Source organism: Catharus ustulatus, chromosome 3 (genome assembly GCF_009819885.2).
Source record: "Catharus ustulatus isolate bCatUst1 chromosome 3, bCatUst1.pri.v2, whole genome shotgun sequence".
Lineage (NCBI taxonomy): Eukaryota > Metazoa > Chordata > Aves > Passeriformes > Turdidae > Catharus > Catharus ustulatus.
In genome coordinates, this window is record NC_046223.1 from 93,444,429 (window position 1) to 93,468,039 (window position 23,611).

Here is a 23,611-nt window from a genome sequence, read left to right on the forward strand (position 1 = left end):
GGCTCAGATAAATACACAGTAAATGGTCTGAAATATATTTATTGTATTTTGGCAAATCCTGCAGAGAACTGCCCACAGGCACCAAGAATGTAGGGAGAAACCAAGGGTGCTCATAGGCATGCTCATTTTCCATTACTGAGGAGAAATTAGCAGCCATTTGGTTGAAACAGCCCTGATGATATGAGTCAGAGAGGAATAAAACACAGGGTTTCCCTTTGGTTGTGGATGTTGTGAGATTAGTGACTGTATTTACGGAGCGTCTCCGGTGGCTGTTGCTCCCACGGGCAGGAGTTGTCCGCCTGTGCTGACAGCGTCACCCTTCCAGTGGTGTTAGACTCCTGGGAGAGGTGGTGGGTTCAGTGGAGCAGCTGTCCTGCACGTAGCTCGTGCTAATCCCAGCTCACGCTTTCAACACTGGCATGAACTGGTTTGGCTTCTGTCGACAGTGCAATACAGAAAACAGGGTATTTCCAGAGCTTCTGGCAAGGCTTCCTGTGTCTCTCCTGTCTGTTCCTGAGCATGGACAGCGTGCCCCAAATTAGCCATGAGGTGTTTTTTAACAGCACACAGCTTTTGGGGTTCAATCCAGCCAACTGCTCTGAACTGTTTCAGGACTTATAGCCCTAGTTTACATTAGCTGCCACACCTGTCAACTTGATTCAATCACAGAGCAGCTAAATAATAAAAAAGGAAGTTTCATTTCCCTTCACCTGCTTTCCTGTTCTTATTTCTTCTTTCCCCCCTCCCAGTTCCCCATGCTCTCCTTAGCACTTTGACCTTACTCTGTTGTCTTCCTTCTGTCCTGTCCCCATCAGCCTCCTGCCTTTCCATAGCTTCTTTTACACCTGAACAATTCTTCATATCTATGAGAGGCTTTCCTTGTTCTCCTTTAAATCCTTTTTTAAAACCTTCGTCTTCTGTCAGAGAAATAACTTCATTTTTCATTAATAATCTCTTTAACATTTCTTGGCTGCTATGTTCTTTTCAGATTTGTAACCAAGTCTTGCAAACGTTTACAGAGAAGTACCTGTGAAGTTAAATTGAGACCATTCAGTTACAAGTTTGGAGAACTGGATTGTTGATTGGAAAGATTTCTGAAATGGAAATATTTCTCGCTGTAAAACTCAGTGTTCATTTATGGTTCTATATACATTTTTAATAAACTTTTGTGACCTCAAAGTAGCAGTGGAACATTCATTAACTTCTGTTTTTAACATTTATTCCTTAGGTCAAGGTGCGGAACATGTTCTTACATATTTTTAAATGTGCTGAGCAAACTTAATGTTGACAATATGACTTTGTACCCAGAATCATATGAAAGGACAAGTACAAGCTGTACCTTTTGATCTTGGTGACCTTAATTGTTTTATTTTTTGCTATTGATTTTTATTTCAGGGAATTGAAGCATCTGGACTGCCTGAGTACATAAAAATTGTAGAAGTTGGGCCAAGGGATGGATTACAAAATGAAAAGGTAACTTATCTGTTTTTATTTTTGTGTGTGCTTTGACATGGATATTATTGTTATTTTCGTTGGATAGAACATGTACATCCTGCTAATTATGTTTTTTCCATTTTGTACTATTAAATATTCATATTGATAACTTTCCTTTTTATTAGTATGAAAGTCTATTCCTATTTACCCAGCTTTTAGATCATACAATTTCTTTCTATACTGGCTAACTAGCCTTTCTGTTACTCAGCATTTCGTTTTACTGAAATTTGTCTTGTCAGTCAATAACATTCTGTCGTGATGTTTTTGGTAAACACTACGAAACACTGACTGTCTTTGTAACTTGTGTTTCTGCTTCAAGTGTTAATGTAGAAGGAATAGTAAAATAGATTTTATCATGCTTCCTGCTAAAGAGGCAAGGGAGAAAAATATTACTCTTTTGTTAGCATCATTTACCTGAAGGGTGATGGGGAAGATTGCAAGAGATTATAGGGTACATTTATAGAAACAGTCATCTATTTCCACAAATGGGAGGATAAGCTCACATATATCATTGTTACTGACTCCAGAGATGTTAGTGGTATTAGCAGAATAGAGTTACTCTCCCTCAGCTGTGGAGTTTTTTTCCTCTCATTTTTTCTGGTTGCACTGTTAGTATTTCCTTTGTCAGTTCTTGCTAGTTTGGTATTTGGTTAATAACAAATAACGAGGCCAGATCACAGTTACACAGGAGTGCTTCTTTTTGGGATGGACAGAAAATGGAGTAACATCATGTATACTGCCTGGTACCTTCCTTATACTTCCTACTGTCATGAAACAGTAGAGTTATGGTAAAATATCTAAGTGTAGTTCATTATTTAAAAGAAAAAGTATTGATTATGTACAGGGAACATTTCACTTACAAAAGTTTCTTATACATGAAATACTTTGCTAAAGTATGTCTCCATGTCTATAGGTGATAGTCCCAACTGATACAAAAATTGAGTTAATCAACCAGCTTTCCAAAACAGGCCTGCCTGCAATAGAAGTGACCAGTTTTGTTTCATCTAAATGGGTGCCTCAGGTATGTAAAATCAGCTCCATTCAGAACTATTTCAATTTAAATGCCATTCAATTTATTTTTGTAACATTCAATTGTAACTAAAGATTTGGGATGGTGACACATCATTAATATAATTTATTGTTGTTCCTACTTAATTTCTGCTCTTCTAGTAGTCACTGATGTAAAAAAGTAAAGTAGTATAGGTTGTTTTCTTTTTTGTCTAAATGAAATGTAGTTTTCCACATTTGGAAATGTGTTTGGGAGATCTAAATTTGGAATTTCTGTATATGTAGTAGTAGTTAGGGATTACTTATTTTGGAGTTCTAACACTCTATCAGCAACTACACTTAAATTTTGATTAATCATAATAATTTGCTTATTATTTTTCCAGAATTAATTTTTACATTTAGTAGAATTCAGCAGAAACCTAACTTTTCTGGAACTGGCAACAAATGCATTGGCATTAGAGTGCTGCATTTGCATTTGAGATTTAACAGTGCAAATTCAGGCTTAGTCCTGAAGTTTGCTATTTAGCACCTGTTTGTGCAAATTAATTATTTCCTGCAAATAAGAAAATAAGGCATTACTTGTGTATATATAATTTAAACTATTTTTCAAGAAATTGCACACTTGTTTGCACAGAAGCATTTGAATACTTTATATTTGACAAGGAACATACAAGTTATTTACAAATTAAAACAAGAAGTTAATTAATTTGAGAAAATACTTCAATTTTAACCATGTCTACTTCATGTTGCACATCTGACAAAATGAAGTTTGTCCATTTTAAACTGAGAATGTGTCCTGGGCCTGGACTGTATTTTCAACTTTTCTCTGAGGAAAACATAGTACAGCCATGCTTATTTATGAATTAGCAAAGCAAATTGTTCAACACTCTGAGTAACTCCTTTGCTTTATTTCAGTGTTCTCAGAGTCACCAGGGAAGGGTCTAAAGAAAGATAATAGGAAAGCTGAAGGGAAGAATGACAGTGCAGAATTTCTTTGGCATCAGTGAAGGGGCAGTGATATCTTATCTGCTAAAAGGGAATAAGTGAAGTTTTTCTAGGTGCCATCACACTTTGTCAGTTACTGTAACAGAGACTAATGTAGTTTTTTAAATGTTAAAAGAAAAAGTCTAAAGCGAAGGTGTATTTCTTCCTTGTTTAATTATTTCCTTTTCCTGTGAGCCATTACGAATACCAAATTTATCACGGGTTTGTCATTTTAGAAAAAAATGAGCAATCCCTTCTTATCTCAAATTCATTCACTCAATACTTTGTTTTAATGGCTTAATTAGCATTTAAATTTTTTTTTTAATTTAAAAGATAAGATTGTGTTGGCTTGACAGAGTGCAGTCTTGACTTTGTCTTTTCTTTGCTCTTTCCTTTTTTATAGACCATGGGAATAGAATTTGCAGTTATGTTTAGATCTCATTCACTTATTTCTGTTTTTAGTGTTTTAAATTTTTTATGGTTTCCCATCCGCTGTTGTTTTTGGCAAAGACTTTTTTTTACTGAAAAATCTAAAAGAAAAAGTTCCACAGTAGCAAGGTGCCATATAAAACAGGATCCCACACCTATAACATAAACAGCCAAAAATTATAAATATCTACTATTAGGAAGCTTATTTTTGAAGAAATTGGGAAAAGAAATATTTTATTGCAATTTAAAATCTTATAACATGCAATATATGCAAAGATGGGATTTAACTTACAGGAAAAATAGCAGTAGGACAGATTTAATACATAAAATATTATTTGGATCTGCCAGGTTTCTACTGGTTGAAAAAGTGTCGTTTTGGTTTTCCAGTATATTTTAAGACAGGCTATAATTGTGGAGAGAGAATTTAGTTCCAGCATTTGCCATTTAATTTATCATTTGGTTTCAGACATTCTTTTTTGCTCTGAGAAATGTAACTGCTACTTACAGTAATTTCACAAATACAAGCCGCAGCAATTTGACCAAAATTTTGGTGGAAACCCGGAAGTGCGGCCAATATTTGGGGGCGGCTAATATATGAACAATATTCTAAAAACTGCCAACACGAAGTGAGAGCCCGCGGCAGCCCCAAGCCAAGCTGGAGCCCGGCCAGCCCCAGCAGAGGTGGGAAAGCCTGGCACAGGCGGGGCCAGCGGTGCAGGGGCGGGCGGCAGAGCCCGGGCCAGCAGGGCGGAGGAGCCCAGCAGAAGCAGGGCTAGCAGTGCAGGGGAGCATGGCAGAAGCAGGAGACCCAGCGGGCGGGGCTGCCCGGCGGCGGGGGAAGCCCAGCAGAATCGGGGCCAGCAGCGTGGGGGAGCCCGGCGGCGCAGGGGCCTGAAGTACCGGCCAGGGCGAGCAAACACGGCAGCGGTGCAGACGGGAGGGGGCGACCGGCGAGCCTGGTGGCGGCGGCACCGCCGGCAGGGCGAGCAAATGCGGCAACAGGGTGGCCGGCGAGCCCGGCAGCGGTGGCAGCAGCACCGCCGGCAGGACGAGCAAATGCGGCGCGGGGCGGCCGGCGAGCCCGGCAGTGGCGGCGGCAGCACCGCCGGCAGGGCGAGCAAATGTGGCGCGGGGCGGCTGGCGAGCCCGGCAGCGGTGGCAGCACCACCCAGCCGACCCCGCCGAACCGTAGCGCTGAGCTGGACCGCCTGACCCCGTTGGCAACCGTGAGTGGGCCGAGCCTGCCTGGCCCCGCCCCGAGCCAGTAAACCCCGCTATGCCGCGATCCTGTTACTAACTGGCAAATCTGTGAAAGCTGCGGATGGATTCTCGCTACGAACGAAAGTGTGGCTAATATTTGGGGTGCGGCTTATCTATTGACAAAGACAGCAACATTGTCGAGGCACCGGAAGTGCGGCTTATACTCTGTGCGGCTTGTATTCATGAAACTACTGTACATTAAATTAAGGAATGAAATATTGTTCTTGAAAAACTAGTATGTTAACAGAGGTTTTTTGTGAGGTTATCAGATCAATTTAGTTCATATAGAGACAAATACAAAAGGTTTTGTGCTATCACTTGCTTCCTGATAATAAATTAGTTGTGTCTGGCTATAAAACACCTTTTGTACCATATACACACTTCCTTATAGATACATGTTGGGCTTATATTTGAGGAGAATGGATTTTTCTGATATTTTTAATCCATTCATTTTCATAGAAGGGAGCTGGTGACAGGAAGATTCCAGGTTACAAGGAGTATTCTTAGTTAATAGTGTGGCATAATTTAATTCCATGTATTTAGGATTGTGGTACTGCATAGCTATCAAGATATCTGCTGAAGGTAAGGCGTAATGAAGTTCTGTAGTTCATTTATCTTTTCACATGGAACTTCTCAAAATACTTCTCACCAAGTGTGGAAAGAAACAGAAATCTAACTTAACAGTGTTTTCTTGAGAGATTTGCTTTTATGAGAGCTCATTTAAAGTGCACCATACTTTTTTAAAACTCAGAATCTTTAAGGTATTTAGAGGGATGTGTTTTGTTAACTGTATTTTCAGATGTGCACACCATTGAACGGTATTTATTTTCAAGCCACTTCTTTTAAGAAAATGTTCTTATGTGAAGAATCTGCCTTTTATTAAATGAATAAGTTTGATTCATCTTCTTCATTAGTACAGGGAATCTTGAATGTATGAGAAAAATGCAACACTATCTTAAAAAAGCAGATTTTCTTTTGTGAGAGGAGACTAAGGAAAACAAGTCATCTGATCTTTGCTATAATAAAGCTGTGTTTTCTTCTTTAGAAAGAAACTTCTGAATATATTAAAACATTGCACTATATGGACATCTGGATTTTGCTGTATTTTATAAAATAGATGTGTTTAGTCTTTTCAAGTGGTCTGATTACAGTGTTGAGTAATTAAAATTCAGTTATGCTTAACGTAGTGAAGTTGCATTTGTCAGAGTGCTGAAGTTTTCAAGATTTCTGTTTTTAAAATCTCAGTGATTCTGTTAATTCAGTCCAGTGAAGCAAAGTTAAAGTTGCTATAACACTTGATGAACAACATGATCATGAGTCTGTCAATTTATAATGCAAATTATATCTTTCCAGACACACACAAAGGAACAATGTCGAAGTCTTAGCCCCAGCTGTATATTAACATAGATCTTAAAAGATTACAACAAAAATAGTCATTAGTTAAGAAATTAAAAAAGAATAATTGTACAAAATCAGTTTAACCCCCTAGACTTTTTGTATGAACTGTAAAATTAGTGAAGGCAAAACCACAGTCTAATTCAATTTCTAGTAGCTATATAAAATCAGAAAATAACTGCTGATCAATACAAATTATTTATCTATTTTAGATGGCAGATCACAAAGAAGTAATGAGGGGCATTGAGCGGTATCCTGGAGTCCAGTATCCTGTTCTCACACCTAATCTTCAAGGTTTTCATTCTGCTGTAAGTGCCTTCATAGGTGTTTTCCCCATTTACCTCATTTATGTTTCAGACATTTTAAGTTCAGTACCAGAAACTTGCTATTTAATGTCAGAAAGAAGCTATAGTTTTTTTCACTGAAAGCTTCCAATTTTTCTTTATGAAATGGGGAAATTCACAGAATGATGTTTAGCTCATATTTTACTGCAGACCAGGAGCTTTGTAAGTTCTTTTAAATGATACTTGTATATAAACAGCAAGACAGTTCTTTCTTTTTGACTTGTTGGCCCTAAAAAGTTTCTGAAGAGTGTCTTGGTGGAAAATACTGAAGAAGGATGAGGAAAGACTCATTTAAACGAAAAAGTTTTATAACAATTTTGGATTTTCTTTTGATTGGGTTTGAAACTTTAAATTGCTTCAGTTCTTCCAAAATAGTCAAAATTACAGACTTCAAGTGTGTAAAAGTGTGAAAATGGAGCAGATCAGTCATCTTAAAATATACAAATGGTTTGTCAAATCTTTACACTTTTTTGGTTTTCTGAAAATTCTTAATGCTTCTGCTTTTGTTCTGATATAGGACAAGCTGTATTTGGGAAGCATACTGCTTGGTGGACATTTGTGGTCAAGTCTGTCATTCAGTTCCTATACTGAAATATCTGTTAAAACCAAATCCTGTGCACAGTTAACTTAGTTATCAACAGGCAGATTATAGTGCTACAACTTAGTCTCAATTGTAGTATGAGTTTAATTAATTGTGCTTTATCTCTATACTGCATTTAGTGATATAATGAAGGGAAAACAATGAAAAAATGGTTGTAAATTATTCCTGCATTCTTCCTTGCTGATGTTTGAAAGAATATTTGTCCCTATATGGATTGCTGAGTTTTAGACATTATCCTGCAGAGGCAGAGAGTAAAGACAAAAGCTCCGTACTTTGCCATTGAACAAGAGTTTTATTCTGACTGGAGAGTGAGGTTGTTAACTATTCTCCTAAGCTGAAATGTTTTCTTCTATCAGTTGGCTTTCAACCTTCTAGTTTGCTTCATGTTAGTTGATTTATTGAGGTACTGAGTACAAGCTCAGGCTAATTGCCCCTTCAGTGAAGTCACCACATTAGCACGTTTTCTAGACTAGTGTTTGCTGAGGCATCTCTCATGTACACATTTTCCATGTTATCCTTATGAACTGTGACACCAAGACCAATGGAGCCCTTGATCCTAGAGCTGACTCTAATAAGGAAATCCTTGCTGGTTATTGTTGCTGCTCTAGGCGTATGCACACAGAGAGATTTCCCAATCCTGAGAATGACTTCCTGGTATTCAGGAGAAACAGACAGTGTGTCAGTTATTGTATGATCTTTTCCTTTTCTGAAAAGTTGAATATAAGTATTAATTGTTCTTTGTATAGTTGGTTCATGTGAATTCCTACATCTTATTACCTTTATCATTAATCACTTAAAAAACATGTTTAACTAATATGCCATAGTGAATGATCTCAAAATTTGATTCAATCTGTCAGTATGGTATAGCTTAAAAAAAAGGGGGATTAAAATTAGATTCTAGTCATGGATTATATATATATATATAGTTATATATATTATATATAATCATTATATATATTATAATGATTAATTTCACGATTATAAGCCGCACCATTTTGACTAAAATTTTGGTCCGAACCTGGAAGTGTGGCTTATAATCAGGTGTGGCCAATATATGGACAAAGAATGAAAAGATGAAAAGTTGCTGTTTTAGTTTGGAGAACAGGTGTCTGCTGAGAAAAGCAGGAGCTCCTCTTTGAAATGGAGAATGTAAACCCCCTCCCTCCAAATTATTATAATTTTGAAATCAAGGGGCTTTCAGGCAGATACGGGAATTAGGAATAGCAGTTCTTTACTAGGGAAATTAAAATAGAAATACAGTACTACAAAGAAACAAACTCCAAACCCTGACAAAGTCAGAGTACAACCTGACACCCCGTCAGGCAGAGTGTTGGTAGCAGTCCCATTAAATGGTGGCTGCATCCTCCTGCAGTGACAGATGTGATTCAGTTGGAGCAGTGCTCCTGCAGAAGGTGCAGTTTCCCTCCGGAGGTCCAGCGGTGATGTGGAGAAATCCATTTTTCCTCTGGAGTCCAGTGGAGAAAGGGGCTCCCTTAGTGTCCCAAAACCTCTATTTTTATCTTGGTAAGAAATGTTTGGCTCTTCCCCCTGGCTGGAGCAACTTCCAATGGGATGCAGTAATTTTATCAGTCACACAGTGGGACTCAATGGGCCATTAGCAGAAAATGACTCTCTGGAGGAAGGATGGGGGGTGAAAAGATAAAGAACAATGCCCTGCCTGGTTTCAGTGGATGGCCCGTTAGCAGAATATCTCCCACGGAGATAAGGATCACTGCCCCCAGCCTCAACAGATGGTGATAGAATAGATACCTTTTATCACACTCTGTATTGTAATGTGCGGTTTATAATCAGGTGCAGCTTATAATTGGACTGAATTAAATGCCTAATCTAATGCTTTAATATAGTGTTATGATTCTGTTTTCTTGAAATGTGTTTTTCAGATTGCAGCAGGAGCTACAGAAGTCTCAGTATTTGGTGCAGCATCTGAATCTTTTAGCAAAATGAATATTAATTGTTCAATTGAAGAAAGCATAGAAAGGTTTGAAGAAGTCACTAAATCTGCAAGGAATATGAATATTCCAGTGCGTGGGTAAATATTCAGTTTCTAAAGTAATACATAGTTACTGGAGTCATTGCTGCAGGGATTATTTGCTACCAGTAGAAAAATTTGTTACTAAATTTTTACATTGTAGATAAATTGTAATAATAGTCTTTACTGTGATTTTTAGTTTTAGGATTGAATCTATTTTGTTATTTTTGCATTTTTAACTACTTATGGTGACTCTTTTGCTGTGGAAATTGAAAAAAAACTGCGTTTATGAGGTTTTATTATGTAAATTAGTTTTTACTATCACAGATGACTGAATAAATTTTTTGTTCTGTTGAGAATTCGCAATGCAGGCACCTTAAAAAAATGGCCTACAAATTTTTATTTTACTGTAGAATTCATAATATATTACTACATACATTGCAGCATCAAGGTATAAAAGTGAGAAAACAAATTTACTCCTAAGAAATAAACTAATTCTGTAATTCTGTATGTAAGTTATCTTGAAAACCCAGGCATTAAAATTTTTGAGTCTCCAGTGCATGGAACTCTAGAATTGTCCAGCATTTATTTTTTAGCTTAAAATTATCCTGAATGATACTCACTGTTGAATAAAATAAATTTTTATTTCCATTTTCTTTTGCATCACAGGTAAGAGCTACTTACCTAAGATTGTTTTTGAAGGTCCATGGGAATGCAGAAGGGCTCACATAGATTCAAGGAGAAACTCAGCAGTTAGATTCCTTGAGGATTACTAGTAGTGTAAACTGCATCATGCTCAGAAAATACTTGGACTTGAAAATACGTAGAGGTACATACCTCAGAGAATTAAGTACTCAAAAATCAGTCTGGGAATAAATCCTAGTTTCTCTCTTTGCTCCAGAAATAGTGGTGAGGTAATGCTACTGCAGGCTTTCACAACAGTGTGTGGTTGTTTGGGCATTTTCCTTAAGAAAGGGAAACCTGACTTCTAGTTATACCTCCGGCCCAGAGGATCACAGACCAGCAGTATGGTTTAGGTTGATAGGGAACTCTTGAGATCATCGTGTCCAATCCAAGGATTTATGGCTGATGGTTGGCAAAAAACCTGAACTAGCAGTGTGTGCTCACATCCCTGAAAACCAGTCATGTCCTGGGCTGCATCAAAACCAACATGGCCAGCAGAGTGAGGGAGGGGATTCTACCCCTCTGCTCTGCTCTCATCAGATGCCACCTAGAGTGCTGCATAGAGTTCTGCTTCCCCAGCATAAGAACGACATGGAGCTGTTGAAGCAAGTCCAACAGAGGACTTACATGTGGCATGAAGCATGTCAATGAAGCATGTCACAAGGTCAGGTTGGGAAGATTGACTGTTCAGCCTGGAGAAGAGAAGGTCTTGTGGAGACCTCATAGCAACCTTCCAGTATCTGAAAGGGGCTGCAGGGAAGGAGACAAAGAGGGACTCTTTGTCAGGAACTGTAATGATAGGACAGGAGGAAAAACTTCAAGATGAAAGAGTAGGTTTCAGTTAGATACTGGGAAGACATTCTTGGCTATGGTGAGGCACTGGCACAGATCACCCAGAAAAACTGTGGATGCTCCATTCCTGGAGCTGTTGTTCAAGGCCAGGTTGGATGGAGCTCTGAGCAGCCTGATCTATTGGAAGGAGGTGTTCCTGCCCATTTCAGGGGCTAGAACTAGATACCTTTAAGGTCCCTTTCAACCCAAACCATAATGTGCTTCTATGATTTTGATGTACGTGCAAGAGCCAACCAAGGACAGCTCAGAAATGCTCGGGTTCTTTTTCCTTAGCCTGGGTATATTTCATGAGGAAAATCACCAAATAGAGAAGTAAGGACATTCACTGTGTTAAGAAACAGTACAGTAAATTCACGAATACAAGCCGCACTGAGTATAAGCCGCATCTCTGCGTGTTGGCAAATATTTTGTTCTTTGTCCATAAATAAGCCGCACCTGAATATAAGCCGCTTTGTCATTCGCAGCGAGGACCCATGTGCAACAAAGTTGCCAAATACTAACAGAACCGCCGCATGGCGGGGGGTTTACTGGCTCAACTAAGGCTGTGCAGGCTCGGCCCGCTAGGGGCTGCTGACGGGGCCAGGTGGCCCAGCTTGGTGGTGCCGCTCGGGGCTGGCCGCCGCCTCTGGGTTCGCTCGCCCCGGCCCCGCTCACGCCGCGGCGCCGGCCAGGCACGGAGAACGCACCCCGCTCACGCCGTGGCGCCGGCCGGGCACAGAGCACCCCCTGCTCCCGCCACAGCGGCGGAGGGCAGGGGCAGAGCCCCCCTCCTCCTCCCCGAGCCGCGGCAATGGCAGCGCGGGCTCCCCCCCTCCTCCCTGGGCCGCAGCAATGGCGGCGCAGGGCCCTCGTCGGCTCCCCGAGCCGTGGCAATGGCGGCGCGGGGCCCCCCCCGTCTCTCCCCCAGGCTGCGGCAGAGGAGGGAAGAAGAGAGCTCTCCTGCCTCTCTCCCCGCCCCCCGTGCTGCCTGCAGGGAACCAGGGCAACAGAGTAACACTTTGTAACAATCGTGAAATGCCGGCTTTTACTGGCCTGTGCTCGGCTCAGCGCCTTGGCTGGCACGTCTGGGGTTGTAAACGTCAGGAAATTATTCACATATTAGCCGCCCCCGACTATTAACCGCACTTCCGGGTTTCCACCAAAATTTTTGTCAAATTGCTGCGGCTTGTATTCATGAAATTACTGTAACTTGTACCAGAGTTTAAATACTTTTTCCAGTTGCTTATCTGCCAATAGTGTTGTGATTTGCCTTCCTGAGCAGCTTCTCATATAAGAGGTCTGTTATTTAAAAGCTGTCTGCCACCACTGTTCGTCACATTTTTTTCTAAAATTAAATTCTGAGCTGAGACCATAACTAGCAATTTGAGTTCTCCAGGAGGATTAAGCTCAGGTAGGCCTGAATTTTAGGTCCCAGACATGTGTGCTTAAAGGAACAGGCAGTCAATTCAGACAAAACAGCAAGTATATAGCAACAAACCTTATCCACTTGTGAACATTTTTACACTAAACTTCTGTTTTCTGTTTCTTCAGATGTCTAAGCATGTCAGGTGATATTTTCTGTTTCACATTCCTGCATTAAACTAATAAAATTCAGCTAAATGGTACAATATAGGCAACCAGCCATCCAGGAAATCCTCAAAGCCTATGTATTGTTTTTGGATAATTATGGAGGATGTCAAAAAAGGGACTTTGCAACTTGTCCATAACAAGTAAATTGCAGGTGATGAAGAAGCCCTTCTAGTGTACTGTAGATTGATTTTCTGCTTAAAATATTAACTTGTCTTCTGTGCACTAGTTTTCACATGTTTTAAAAAAGTGGCAGCCTGGTGCTTTTTCCTCCACCAGATTGTGTCTGTTGCATTTGTAACATACCAGAAGCAATTATTCTGGCATTGATACACTGATGTGATGTAAGTAATTGTTCCCATGACAGGATTCTACAACATTCCCAAACATTTATTGTCTACTATCTGACAAACCATGTGGCTTTTATTTTTCTTCACACAGAAAAAGAAAAAAAAGAAAAAAAAAGAAAAAAGAGAGAGAGAAAGAAATAGGCAGAAAATGGTAAAACAGAAGAACAGCACAGCAAAAAAAAAAGTAATAATTTAAAGAACAAAAACAAAACAAAGAGACAAAAAGGATGAATATCAAGAATTAAATGGTAAAGGAAACAGAATAGTACATAGATGAAGAGAAGGGAGATAATTGAAAATAGAGGGAAAATACAATCAGAGAATATTTTGAAAGTGCTTAGTTTTGTATCCAGTATAGATATCTCTAATTTCAGTGTAATATGCAAACATAAGATAAACTTCATGCAGGAAAACTGAGTCTGTGTTATGTTACAGAACACTTCAGCAGAGAACTGCTTAATATCAGATATGCTACAAAGTTATTCAAAGTTGTGAATGAAAATTATGTTAAGTGTACTCCAGCTTTCTTCCTTAGGTCTAGGAAGAGTTAATCATTCAGAATTAAATAGCTATTAACAGAATAATTCAACTTGTGGTGATGCCTTTTCCTGGTCTTAGAAAATTGAGAGCCAGACACAGTTAAGGGATAAAGGGTTTTTAGCTTGGTATTTTAATAAGAATCTTTATGGTGCACCACTTCCCCAGGTGGGATGCACCGCAGTACACACGCACAATAGGTCGTGTATACAATTTTACAGACCTTACAAATTAGCATATCTAACAAGGATGTCCCAAAGGAAGGTCTGGATGAATGGCATGATATTCCCTCATCAATGAAATTCCCCCCTGGATAGGTCAATTCTCTAGTTTGCAGGATATGTTCTAGACACAGGACCTTGGTCTCCCAAGATAGCATAGGGAGCTTTCCAGCCTCCTACTACAAGGCCTTTAGGATGTTTGTTCTCCTGGCCTAACAAAATACTAGGACTATGCTAAGTTATCAGACTTAAGGAACTACAGGTATGCATGCTAAGAATATTGAGGATACATAAAAGTTGTATGAAAGCTATATAGAAGAAAAGGCAAAAAATCATCTTGGTATTGTAACGAAGCTAAGGATCAAAATAGAGAGGATATGTATATTGGAAAGAAGCTACATTTATGAAAATACGACATGTATCTTCATCAGAGTATATTAGTTTGAGAATTAATTTATCCACTAAAAATAGAGGTTGAGGCACAAGAGATAAGAAGATGGATTAAGTTTACACTGATAAATTGAAAAGTTTAGGAGAGAACTGGTATTTCCAGCGTTCATCTAATACAACTCAATAATAAAATAACAAATCTGCTAAAAACCTGCTGAAAATCTAAATTGCAGAATATGGAGCCTTATTTCATAACAAAACATCTTTTCTGAGGCAGTAATTCTCAGTATCCACGGAACATGGATTTCAGTATATGAAAATACTGGAAGGAAGGTTTTGAACACTGTAAATTAGAAGATAAAAGGGAACGGATTAACCCCATACATTTGGATTTTGAATGCACTTCTGAAAAATCCATCCCAGGAAGGTTTTGAGGAGTCAAAATAGTAATTAAGGAGAAATAAAAGAGTGCTATGGATCAGACTCCAGAAAAATATGTTTGAAAGAGAATAGTTGCAAAGTATTGTGATACTTTGACTCATGAACCTTCCTGTTCATACTCATTCAGATGCAATCCTCATGGGTTGTAGAGTTACAAGAGCCTATGGGAAGCATTGAGACAGAACGATTGCTCAGAAATAATAATCAAAAGGGGTTGTTTAGTTTCCATATACTTCATACTTTCTTTAAAGCTCTGGTGTATTTTCTTGAGGAGAATTCTGAAGACCAGAAAAATATAGCAGAAGCCTGAATATGGAAATAGAGGATTCACAAGGACTCCTTTTTTTAATAGTAGATCTCCTGGCAGTTGAAAAAAAGGTCTAGAAGATGGACTTAAAACTTTTAATTAGTTAAAAAATGAAAAAATACTCTTAAAGAAGAGGCATCAGTTTTGAATTCCAAGTCCAGGAAGTAGGTAAATCTATTTACAACATTTCAGATGCTTGTGAGGAGGGAGGTTATGGAAGCAGTCTGACATTTCGGACTTAATTCTAGAAAACGAAGCTATGATTTTCTCTAGAAAAGCCTGAGCTCTATGGAATTCATTAGCACTTAAGAGAAAGTATTTCATTAATTCCCAAATATTGCAGAACATTTGGAAGACTTCTGGAGTTTTTAATTGTATTTAATGAGGTAAAATACTGGGTTTCTCTTCCTCAATGAAAAAAATTAAAATATAATGAGAAAGTGAAATTTAAACTGAGATTTCACAGAAATACTCAGTGCAATCCGGGTACCTTGTTCCTGGAAATAAAAAAAATCAAAGAAGAATTGACTATTAAAGTCTGGGATTTATGATTCCATGTTTAGCTGCTGCTAAAGAGACTGCTTTTAGTGACAGATATAGTAAATGACATTTTGGTATCCTGATTCCATGCACTCTTAAAATGCTGAGACATTCAGGGGTTTGTGGCAAGCTGTTTTAATATTCAGTATTTTTGAATAGGTGCTCGTGTTTTGACTGATTGTTACTCAATTGAAGAAGATTAGTTTCAGGTGTTTTGTTGTGTGACTATTATATTTCTCACTATTGTTGTAACATGAGGCACATCTGAGCATGACCACACAACAAGCCTGAGCTTGTCATCCTGAGTTTTCTAGTAGTTTAATAGAGAGAATTTAGGCAACCTTCTTGCTGTGGTTTACTCTATGTGCTTTTTAAAAGTACCTGCCACAGGATAAGATAAAACACTCTCTGGATGATCCATCCTTTTGACTGTAAAGGAGTTTAGGTCCATCCAGTGTTGGTGGCCTGTCTCAGGGTAGGCTGTGGATCAGGAGTAAGAACAAATAAATCCCATTCTACCTCTGCATAGGCAAAGGATTAGGACCTTGTAATTTGTGTAGATTACAGGAGATAAAAGAAATATATTAATGGGCTTTGAGCTGCAAGGTGTCACAAAATGAAGCTGTTAACTATATGGAGAAAGATTTTTACTCTGTGGGCTCAGTTTTTCATCAGCCTTTTGGACATGGCCTGATTTAAGGAACCATAGCCAAAACTTTCAACCCTTCCTCAAGCAAGCTCCCAGGACTACACATTTTAAATTTTAATGTAAATTTTGTAGGCTAAATATTTTGCTAGAATTACTAAAGTAATAAAAGTAATAATATGTATAAATTCTATTTGTGTTCATTTCAATACAGAGATTGTTTCCTTTCTAAAGTGCTGTTATTGTTTAAAGTGTTATTTATTTGCAGGAAATGGATAATTTAATGCCTTGCCCTAACTCCTTATTTGAGCAGTTGAAAAATTCTTCCAAAAATAATTTTAAGGGGTTCAAATTGTATTTCCTATTTTTACTGGCAATTTACAATTTATGGAGTGAGCATAAATCATTGGCAGTCCTTGAATCTTATGAAAAATGCACTCAAACAGTTGAAACTAAACTTCAAGCTTTTGCATGTCTTACTGTTACTACAGCTGCACTAACACTGACTCCATCATCATCCAGAAAATTTATGTTGTCAGCTGTCACATTTAAAATCTGCAACATAGTCCACAGTTTTCTAAATGTTTACTAAATCAGTTCAAATGTTTATGAACAATTGAAATGCTGCATATGGTCTTAGAAGTTAGGCCATTTACTAGCATCATAAAGGGGTGGAGTTCTGTTAGTTTTTGTTTGGGGTTTTGGGTTAGATTGGGAGGTTTTTTAGTACATGCATAAAAACTTTACAATACCATCTGGGACACACTCTGTGAAGACCTTGAGCCAAATCAGTTATGAACTGTGTGGTCGGCTAATGTGTGACCTGTGTTACTACTATGTGTGTTTTACATGTAAAGTAACACAAAATAGTTCTGGTTTTAAATTTGCACCTTGCAATGCATAATTCAGGTACTATTAAAAATATTGCAACTTACTCAGTGATTAAAAATTAATTTTTAACCGCTAGGATTGATAAAAAAATGGTGAGAAATGGTAATTGGAAGTAGTCACTTGGATTGTTCTTTAACTTGTGTATCATGAATGTACATATGAAGAAAATGTTAAGTAAATTCTGAATAAGCTGTTTTCTTACAAGGTAATGTGCGCCATTAAGCTAGATTCTTCTAAGTTAATTTGTTCCAAAATTTAAAAAGACACAGGAGTGAATTGCAATTAGTACAATAGAATGGTAAAGAAATAAGGCAATCCTTACTGGTATTTTTCTCTCTTTTCCAAAAATGGTGCTTTGGGTCCTCTGACCATGACATAAAATCAGACTATCTCCCTCTGAAAAACACAATACTATATAGTACTGCCTTATTCCTAATAAAAAAATTATCCAGGAATATAAGCCTGAAAGATTGTAATTTTTTTCCTCTACTAAGAAAAAACTTCTCCATGGTCAGCAACTAAAAAATGTATTTATATCCCAGACCTGAAAAATTTTCATGGGAGTAGCCCTTTTAAGGCCATTTGTTCAAATGTGAATGTGTATGTGAATGTTTACAGGTTGTGTTACAAAAACAGATGCAAATGATTGGTGTTGAGATACCTCTAGAAGCATTTCCTTACAAAGCTGCTGCTTCATAAATTAAAGCACATTCAATCATACATTCATTCTGAACTGCTCTATGTAATTCCTTTGTTTATGTCCTATGCCTTTTAAGAATGAGTTGTATGGTGCTGTTCACAGTACCTAAAAGCGTTTTGAAGGGATCACTATTTGACTTTCATCTGAGTTTATATAGAATTCAAATACTTGTTGATATACTTGAAATATAGGAATATTTTTGTCCATGACAAATAGATAACAAAAAAACAATGCTGTGTATTATTATTATTATTATTATTATTATTATTATTATTATTATTATTATTATTATTATTAATTGCCACATTTTGTATTATGCTATAATTAAACTTATGGGTTGCAACGTATGTAATTCCTTGTTGATTATAGGAAATAATTATTGGTTCACTTTGATGCTAGTACGTATCAAACAAAATATAATCAAGACTTAAAGAATTGATTTTAGTAATCTTTGTCTTGTGCTAATGATATCCCAATTTGTTTTGGAAAAAAAAGATGTGGAAGAATATATATTTTTTAATTAGAATGTACTTGTAACAATTGGTTTTAGAAACTCATAGCGAAACCTGTTCTGTTTATAAAGACACATCCTGATTATCCAAAACTCCTTATTATCAAGATAATTGGATCTTCATAATTCAGTTCAACAATGTTCTTTTTTTCTTCTTTTATTACAGTCCATTCTAAGTAAGTTAAGTTGAGATATTAGGATGGCCTTACAGTAGTGAATCTTTTAGACATAATTAGAAATACCTTAAGAAAAACTCAACAATTCAGTTTTGCACAAATACATACAGTTCGAAGCTGTTTGTGTCTTACAAATACAGAAAGAAACTCAACTCATATTTTCTGGTATTCTGTAATACTTAGAGCTCAAATGCACATTTTTTTCACATTGCTTTAGATTGCCCATTTTAAAGACTATACTGTGTAGTTTAGTCACAATTATTTTGAGAATATTGTGATTTATACAATTGTCACTTTTCTAGATAATAAAACCAGTGTAACACCTTCATGTCACTGTAAGTGAGCTTATATTTTGGTTTATGGAAACAACAAAATGTAGGTAAGCATTTAATAGACTTGGAAGAAACACATTTTTGTATGTTGATGGTAAAAACATATCTAAAGGGTTACACAGTATTAAGCCAGCTGGAATCAATGCCCTGGAGAAGTTTAAGAAGCCAGAGATTGCTGGGATGTGAGGACTTTAGTGAATTTCTCTGTACTGGAAATAGGTTAAGAAAAGGATTTTGGAGCGATTGTGCTGACTCTATCATACTGAGTGATTGCACTATGTGAGGGTTTTCCTGAGGAATAAATTTATACCAACTTTTACCCATTGTTTTTGTACTTGCAGAGAAAAAATGTTAGTATGAAATTATAAGGTAACGATGTGATGTGTTTGCTAGCATGTATTTGCTAGTATGCAACTCAAAAGTAACTTGAGAGAATTACTGGAAGGTAAATGGTTACGTGGCTCTTCATTATTGTAGCAGTTTGGTTATATTTTTAGAGAAGTAACTATTTTCTAGAACATAGTTCACAATTCAACAGTGTTTTTTTGGCATTTAAATAGATTAGCAAATATTTTTTGTAGTATTCACTGAGAGAAGGATATGTTACTTGTAACTGGGCACTAAATAAATGGAGAGATTGTATTTGATTTATTGGGGGGCAGGAGGGAGGATGTTTGGGGCTGGGTTTGAGTTGTTTGTAAAATCGAATGTGGAAAAAAGATCCTGGCCTTATTTACACATTTTGGACTTGGCTCGGATAATCTATTTCTGGAAGAATCTCCTTTCCCTCTCTCTCTCTCTCTCCCTTTTCTTTCTGTTTTCTCTCTCCCTCCTGTTTTTTACAAGTGGTTTTCTTTGCAAAGAGACAGAATAGATCAATCTTATTATTAGGAATTCACCAAATGATAAGCATGTACTACAGTGTAGCACAAACATCCAGTAAAAATAAATACATTTGCAGCGAACATGGTAAATTATATGCAAACTTACACTATAATAATAAACAGGAAGCAGCAGCATCTGAGTCTGCAACTGGCTTCTCAGGAGGCTTCATGCTTCCAGCTGTGGTAGCAGCTGTGGATCTGCCTCTGGGACTCCTGCTGAAACAAGTTGACAAAGGGCTGATTACAACATGGAGTTCAGTTTCTGCTTGGATTAATTTTTCTTTTAACGCACTTTGGTTAAGAAATGTTTGCTCATTCACCCTGTTTGTGGTTTTATATCCTTCAATTCAGAGGCACTGGGCTGATGTGATTATCACCATTCTTAGTGACTTTGATCATGGGGACCTTGTACTGTCTATGCCATTTCTGGAACACTGAAATTTGGTTTTGGCATACTGGAAGAAATTGAAAACTCTCTTCCTCTTCCTTCTCCCTCCCCATCCCCAGAGACTGTTCAGCATTTTTTGTGCAAAATATTACAAAGTAAAGTTGTTGTGGATTTTTTTGTTGTTTTTGTTTTATATGCATAGGAAACAATTTAGTAGAAGACTGAATGATACTCATGTGCAGACAGACAAGAGACGGGGTAAACTATGCCAGGTGAAACAAGTAGAAAACTTAGTTTTGTCACTTTTTCCTAAAAGGGAGTATTCTGATTTCTCAAAACCTGAGTGAGTGAAACAGCAACAGTATACCTGTGTGTTGCTAAAGCAGCTGTATAGAAGCCTTCTCTTGCAAGTCTTTCTTTCCATCTCTGGCTTCATGGGCTGTTTTCTTTTTTTGTTTGCTGAAGATACAGTTAAACTATGTGTGCCCTTGATTCAACAAAAATTTAAGTAAATACTTAGAATTAAACACTTCCATTGCAGATTCCGCTTTGTGAATGCCCGGATATTTGCTTCTGCTCTCATACTGTTGAGTGTTTCTGGTGAATATTCTGAGACTGGAACAGTCTTTTTCATTATGGTATATTTTTTTCTTTCAGTCCTGCTATCTTTTTTAGAAAACAGCTGTATTCTCCAACTTAATTGAATTCACAAATTAAATCCCAATTGCCTATGTAGTTTATTGCACAAACTTTTCTCTTTCCTCTGCTGCTTTTTCTCCTAAGAAAAATAGATACGATATCCTCTTCCTTCTGTCCTTTCTCCTCCACCATCAGAGCAGCAGAAGTTTCTTGTCTACTTTTCATCTGTACCCCCTCCACTTGCCCCAGTGACCCCATGTTCTGTTCTTTCTCTTATTTCTTCCCTCCCTTATTCTCTTTCTTAACCTCTCACTGTCCTCTGGCTCTTTTCCACTTGCAATATAAGCAAGCATTTGCCTCTTAAAAATTGCACCTTTGACCCTACTTGGTTCTTCATATCATATCTCATCGCCTATCTCTTCTTCATTCCTAAGCTCATTGAAGGCGCTGTTTATAATTACTGTCTGGAGACCCTCTTCTGTGTTTCCCTCCTATAACTCCTACGCTTTGGCTTCTGTTCCTTGCTTGCAATTGCAGCAACTCTCACCAAATTCCCTGATGACAAGATCTCAGAAACAGTAGTCTATCCTCATTCTTCTTGATTTGTCAGTAGTGTTTGCTGCAGTTGACCAGACTATTCCTCTAACTTGTGTCTTCTGTTGCTCTCTGTGGCTCTGTCTTGGTAATTTTCTTCTTTCCAAGAAGTTCTGATGTTTTTAAAAGTTGTTTCCCATGTTGGAGTCACATGGGGGGAAGTCTTGGGGCTCTGATTTGGTTGTATTCTCTTATGATTTTAGTGCCCTTTCGTACCCAAAAATAAAAGAAAAATGTAACAGCCAAATTTATCTGTAGATAACAGATCTACGTTTGCATTGAAACCTATTTCCTCACACATCCACTTAATGATTTGGAAACACGCAAATGCAGTTACAAAGTATCCCACTCAGCACTGCCTTAATTCTAGATACTGTGGGAAATACTCAGACCAGATACATGATTTTCTTCACTCTTTCACACATGCGTGTTTTCTCCTTTCGCATGCTAGGCTCCCTGTACCCCCAGCTAGCTGTACTCAGTGCTTGCCTGTGTATGTTCCAACTTGCATGTAGTTTTCCGCAACTGACTTAAATTGTGTCTCATTTCCTAGAAGAATGCTGCAAGACCTTTTCAAAAGGAATTCTAGAGGGCTTCGTCTTGGGCTTTGTGTTCTTCAACATCTTCATAAATGACTTGGACCCAGGACTTGAAGGGATACTAACCAAGTTTGCAAGTGATACAAAACTGTGAGGAGCTGTCAACTCCGTTGAAAGCAGGGAGGCTCTGCTGAGAGACATTGACAGATTAGAGGGCAGGGCAATCAACAACCATTTGAAGGGAAGTGCCAGATTCTGCATCTGGGATGGGACAACCCTGGATGTGTGGACAGACTGGGGAATGAGATTCTGGAAAGCAGTGCCATGGAAAGTGACCTGGTGGTCCTGGTAAATGGCAAGTTGAATATGAGTGAGTAAGTGCCCTGGCTGCCAGGAGAGCCAACCCTGTCCTGGAGGCATCAGGCACAGCATGGCCAGCTGGACAAGGGAGGGATTGTCCTGCTCTGCTCTGAGCTTACCTTGAATATTGTGTGCAGTTTTGGGTGCCACAATGTAAGAAAGATATTTGTGAGCATTCAGAGAAGGGAAACAAAGATGGTGAAGGCCTTGAGGGGAAGCTGTGTGAGGAGCAGCTGGAGTCACTTGGTCTGGTCAGCCTGTAGGACACTGATGGGAGATCTCGCTGCAGTTCCAGCTCCTTGTGAGGGGAAGAGGAGGGGCAGACTCTGATCTCTTCTCTGTGGTGACAGTGACAGTACCTGAGGGAATGGCGTGAAGTTGTGCCACAGGAGGTTTAAGTTGGATATTAGAAAAAGTTTTTTGCCCAGAAGGTGGTTGAGCACTGGAACAGGCTCCCCAGGGCAGTGGTCACAGCACCAAGCCTGACAGAGTTTGGAGTGTATGGACAGTGCTCTTGGGCACGTGGTGGGACTCTTGGGGATGGTCCTGTGCAGGGTCCAGGAGTTGGACTCAATGTGAGTCTCTTCCAGCTCAGGTTTTTTTTGTAATTCTGTCCACTATTTTATGTCCTCTATTAAAAATGCTTGTCCTGATATATGTCTGGAGTGTACTTTAGTCTTTATAGCTGCATTTTAAGTATTTCACTTTCAAATTCAGTGTTATCACCACATCTCTACTTTTTATTCCAACTCATTAAGTGAAAATATTAGATTAAATTCTGCCAAGCTCATCCTTGATGAACTCTACTGAAAATTTGTTTTTCCATTCTCCATAGGACTTTGTTGTCTCTCTGGTGGGAAGTTCTTTCCCAGTCAAATTCTTTCAGTAATCCCTATTTTCTTCAGTTTAATATTGAATATCAGATGCCCATATTATATGTACCATATTTTCCTTGTTTAAAATGTCAGTCTAGTTGCAATGGTGTAAGTATGCAGAGAGTTCATAATCTCAAACAGATTTGTGTATTGTAGTAGGCAGATTTCTCAGGTCACCGCATACTTTCATACCCCAGCAGGCCCAGCTGAATTATGTGAGCTCAGGCAAGTTTCTGCTCTCTGGTGTGAACCACAGGGAGTATTCTGTTGTTCTCTAGATACCTTTTGGCCTGCTTTTACTTTTGTTTGCCCTACTCTATTCCAGATGTCATTCATGCCACATTATCACTACCAAATGCATGTCTTCTTGATCTGACATATGTAACCATTAGGAACCTGTAAGGATATGTAAGTAAAGGGACCACATGCACGTACGTGCTGTATGTTTTGCATTTACTTAGTATTTAGTACCGTTCTTAATCACTTTGTAAAAAGTGCTGTGGCTGATAATGAAAATAATTTCAATAGGTGTATTCAGTCACTAGCTCTAGGCACTGTAGTATTATGTAAAAAGCAATCCTTTGTGTCTGAAGTTCTTCATGCTTAGTTTCATTTGCAAAACTGTATGCATAAAAAAAATTAAGGAAATTATCCTGAATTGCTTATGAGTCATGTGTCACTGA

At 38.2% G+C, this 23,611-nt stretch overlaps 1 protein-coding gene across 4 annotated transcripts in view; it reads left to right on the forward strand.

Moving 5' to 3' along the window:
- The window catches only part of HMGCLL1 (3-hydroxymethyl-3-methylglutaryl-CoA lyase like 1), an 82,009-nt gene that overhangs the window by 20,558 nt on the left and 37,840 nt on the right, over window positions 1-23,611 (forward strand). For all 4 annotated transcript variants that reach the window (XM_033055898.1, XM_033055901.1, XM_033055900.2 and 1 more), the window contains exons 2-5: window positions 1,396-1,473; window positions 2,408-2,515; window positions 6,783-6,878; window positions 9,417-9,565. In XM_033055898.1, coding sequence (XP_032911789.1) covers window positions 1,396-1,473; window positions 2,408-2,515; window positions 6,783-6,878; window positions 9,417-9,565 — 431 coding nt within the window. The remainder of the gene's footprint in view (window positions 1-1,395; window positions 1,474-2,407; window positions 2,516-6,782; window positions 6,879-9,416; window positions 9,566-23,611) is intronic.